The following is a 3,791-nucleotide window of genomic DNA, read 5'->3' as shown; positions in this document are numbered from 1 at the left end:
TTCAGTATAATACACCTTCATGACTTGCGAATTTGTGTCCGAAATAAAACAGGTTTTAGCCTTTACAAGCCAAGTAATGAAGATACCGATTTCTAATCCAACAGCACCATCGTGTGGTAAATTGTTTCAAGAATAGACTCCTAATACCAACACGTTGCGCCTTTTGTATAATCACAAACAGAAACAAACACTACTTTATAGTGTATTAGCCATGCTACACTACTTTGTTTTCATTTATTTAGCGATGAACTAGAAACCGTTTTTTTTGTTTAGCTTTATAGTTATGGTTCCAGCAAACTAAATGCACTTTAATCAGTTCATCAATTTTATGGGATTTTTTCCTTAAAATCATCATGTCGGTAATTAAAGTTCACCCCCAAGTTATATATACAGTAGGTGCCTTTATGGTATTAAATATTGATTTGCTTTCTGCAGTGTCGTATCAAACGCAGTACTGTTTCTAATGACAGAACTGACACCTCCACATACATGGACTTAATTATACATTACTTTACAAATGAAGAGAACTATTATCATAAACAATTAAAGTGACTTAGAATGGAGATAGAAATATAATAAACACATGTCCTGCAGGAAATGTGAAATACTATAACGCTTTTTTGATGCTGTGGGTGGCTCTGAAAAGAGCCTTTGTGTTGGGTATGTGGGGATCTCTGCTCCTGGTCTCGGGGGTGAAGCTCACTTGCTGCTCTTGGCCGGCTTGTGGCTCTCGGTTTTCTTGGGCAGTAGCACGGCCTGGATGTTGGGCAGGACACCCCCCTGAGCGATGGTGACCCCTCCGAGCAGCCTGTTCAGCTCCTCGTCGTTCCGCACAGCGAGCTGCAGGTGCCGGGGGATGATGCGGGACTTCTTATTGTCCCGGGCGGCGTTACCGGCCAACTCCAGGATCTCAGCGGTCAGATACTCCAGCACTGCGGCCAAATAGACCGGGGCTCCGGCCCCCACACGCTGAGCATAATTTCCCTTCCGAAGCAGCCTGTGCACACGGCCGACTGGGAACTGCAGCCCAGCCCGAGATGAGCGCGTCTTGGCCTTAGCGCGAGTTTTCCCGCCTTGTTTGCCTCTTCCAGACATCGTGTATCAGTCAGACAGCAGCTCGGGTAACAGAAGAAGTGACAAACCCCGCCCCCTGTGCCCTTATTTATACACTCTGACAGCAGCCGAACTCCTCTGTGATTGGTCAGTTTTGAAAACAGCCAATCAGTTCCATAATCCTGTAACCACCAATCATCTAATTTGAAAGAAAACTGATGATGTCATAAACGGTCACATGATAAAGTCAGCCAATAGAAGAACAGAATGCTGGGGCTGCTAGTTTGCATAGGACTCCTATAAATAGAGCTGCTGGGGGTTTAGGTGACATTGTTTCTCTGCTGTTTGGAGAGGAAGCATCGCCCGACATGCCTGAACCAGCCAAGTCTGTGCCAGCGGCCAAGAAGGGCTCTAAGAAAGCCGTGACCAAGACCCAGAAGAAGGATGGGAAGAAGCGTAGGAAGAGCAGGAAGGAAAGTTACGCGATCTACGTGTACAAAGTGCTGAAGCAGGTTCACCCTGACACCGGCATCTCCTCCAAGGCCATGGGCATCATGAACTCCTTTGTGAATGATATCTTCGAGCGCATCGCAGGGGAATCGTCCCGTCTGGCTCATTACAACAAGCGCTCGACCATCACTTCCCGGGAGATCCAGACCGCTGTGCGCCTGCTGCTGCCGGGAGAGCTGGCCAAGCACGCCGTGTCCGAGGGCACCAAGGCGGTCACCAAGTATACCAGCGCCAAGTAACCCCGATCTCATCACTGATCCACAAACACAAAGGCTCTTCTAAGAGCCACCCACTTTATCACTATAAGAGATATGCTCATATGTCATCTGTGCTCGGGATAAAAGGGAAGTGTTCTATTATACATTGCACTTTTTCAGTTATTTGCTTTTGTAGCTATTATATATTATAAAGTATCTTATGTGATGTATTTTTAGCTCTTTCTGGCTTCCTACCCAGCCACGTGTTTGCTGTACTTGTGTTGTTTTGTTAGTAAGAGGCGGGAGAACCGCAGACAAAGTGACAATCGCCGAGAATCCCCTTCAGATAATCTGCAGGTCACACACATCCCACAGGGTGGCGCTGCTGTGTTAGTAATGGAGTTCGTGCTCGGGAAGTAGGATTTGGGTTTAATAACCTGCGATTATTTTCCCCTCATTTACTTTTTTTGAGCCTCACTAAAATACCGATTATATGTGCACGTGTCAGAATAAGTGTGCATGAAATGATGCCCTCACACCCGCATGGTATATACCGCATCTGATCGGGGGAAAGTTCTAGTGCAGTTTGGGATTAGTAACAGGCCATGCAATCCGTGTTTGCCACATGCGTTAGATACGAGCACATTCATTTGCATTATCAGAATTGGCCTTTTATAGTTTGTCGCACATTTTTTATTCCATTTACATAAATGTAACAAGTGATATTTCTCATTGTCCTGTTGGGTTGGACATTAATTTAGAAATCGGTCAAATCTGCATTAAATAGGTTGGGATGTGTTACATTAAAGGCTTCTATTGTCACCTTGTTCAATCTGTTATCAGGGATTGCACATTTTTAGTATATAAACAAGGCTGAGCAACATGTGTTCCCTCAGATTTCAGTAGCAGTTGATGTGGTTTTGTGATAACTTGTCAGAACTCTAAATCGCAAATATTTATCACGTCCTGGTTTTTTTTAATCCTAAAACCACACATTTAATGTGTAACACACTCTGTTTGCTTGTCTCGAGGCAACACAAATATACAGAGAAGGTAAAAAAGGGCCAAAGGATTTAATATCTGCCACTCACACACACACCACACGGTGGCGGTATTGCTTTGGCACTAACGTGTATCCGGAGACCTGGATTTCTCACGTGATCTGAATCAGAGGTTTCACCCCCAGATAGTTCTGTGACACACTGCACGTTGTGTGGCTTCCCTTAATAGAATTGGTGTGAATTAAGTCCAAATCAATAGGACTCTGACATTGCTGCATCATTCTTGATACATTTAGGTTTAATCCCTTGAATAGCCCATAATGTAATGAAAAACATTGAGTAAAATCCTGAATTTGCAAAATGATCACTGAGCAAAACACACAAATACATGTACAGGTGCTGAGACTGCCAGAGATGCCACATTCCCCATAACATCTATAGAGGGAGAAAGGCAGCAAAACACAAATGTATAACTCGCATTAATAAGAAACACTTGGGCTGTTCCTTCACTATCCCAACATCACTTGTGAAACTTTTACATCTATTCAATTACTGTCTATATTCTAAATCCAAGCTCCGTAATATTCATTCAAAGATCCCATGTTATTCCAGTCACATTGTTTTGCACAGTTTGGTTGCCTCATTCCTCTGCCCTTAGTTATCATTACACTCAATGGGATCTGCCCAAAGTAATCATGGCCGCCGAGTGCATCGTCTATCATCTCTATGGTGACCGAGACTCTTGATAATGGGCATGCGCAGTAAGGTCTCCATTGCAATACATTACTATGCATGTCCCTGACTCCCAGCTTCACTTCCCCGGAACTACATCTCCCGTGATCCCCCGCGCACCGGGCTTTAGTTCGGAGGCTGCACGGTGGGTGAATGTGGTTCATGTAATAAGACGGAGGAGCAAGAGGAGAAGCAGCGGCGGCCATGTACCTAGTGCTGTGCGGAGGGGGTGGGAGGAGGTGGGGTAAGGGCTCTGTGATAGCTTTCTATGTGACCTCATAGTTTAATGTCATCCATC

The 3,791-nt window shown here is 44.8% G+C and overlaps 2 protein-coding genes across 2 annotated transcripts; one reads left to right on the top strand and one right to left on the bottom strand.

Moving 5' to 3' along the window:
* Positions 1-699: 699 nt before the first annotated feature.
* On the bottom strand, positions 700-1,095 carry LOC142486001 (histone H2A type 1-like). The gene has a single exon (XM_075584663.1). It carries the CDS (start codon positions 1,093-1,095, stop codon positions 700-702), a length of 396 nt encoding a protein of 131 aa, XP_075440778.1.
* A 307-nt stretch (positions 1,096-1,402) lies between these two features.
* LOC142485995 (histone H2B 1.1-like) lies at positions 1,403-1,922 on the top strand. Its single transcript, XM_075584657.1, has one exon. The coding sequence runs from the start codon at positions 1,422-1,424 to the stop codon at positions 1,800-1,802; it is 381 nt and encodes a 126-aa protein (XP_075440772.1). The 5' UTR covers positions 1,403-1,421; the 3' UTR covers positions 1,803-1,922.
* Positions 1,923-3,791: the final 1,869 nt, after the last annotated feature.

This window comes from Ascaphus truei, unplaced genomic scaffold, assembly GCF_040206685.1.
Source record: "Ascaphus truei isolate aAscTru1 unplaced genomic scaffold, aAscTru1.hap1 HAP1_SCAFFOLD_702, whole genome shotgun sequence".
NCBI classification, from domain to species: domain Eukaryota; kingdom Metazoa; phylum Chordata; class Amphibia; order Anura; family Ascaphidae; genus Ascaphus; species Ascaphus truei.
This window is presented reverse-complemented; position numbering and strand designations above follow the sequence as displayed.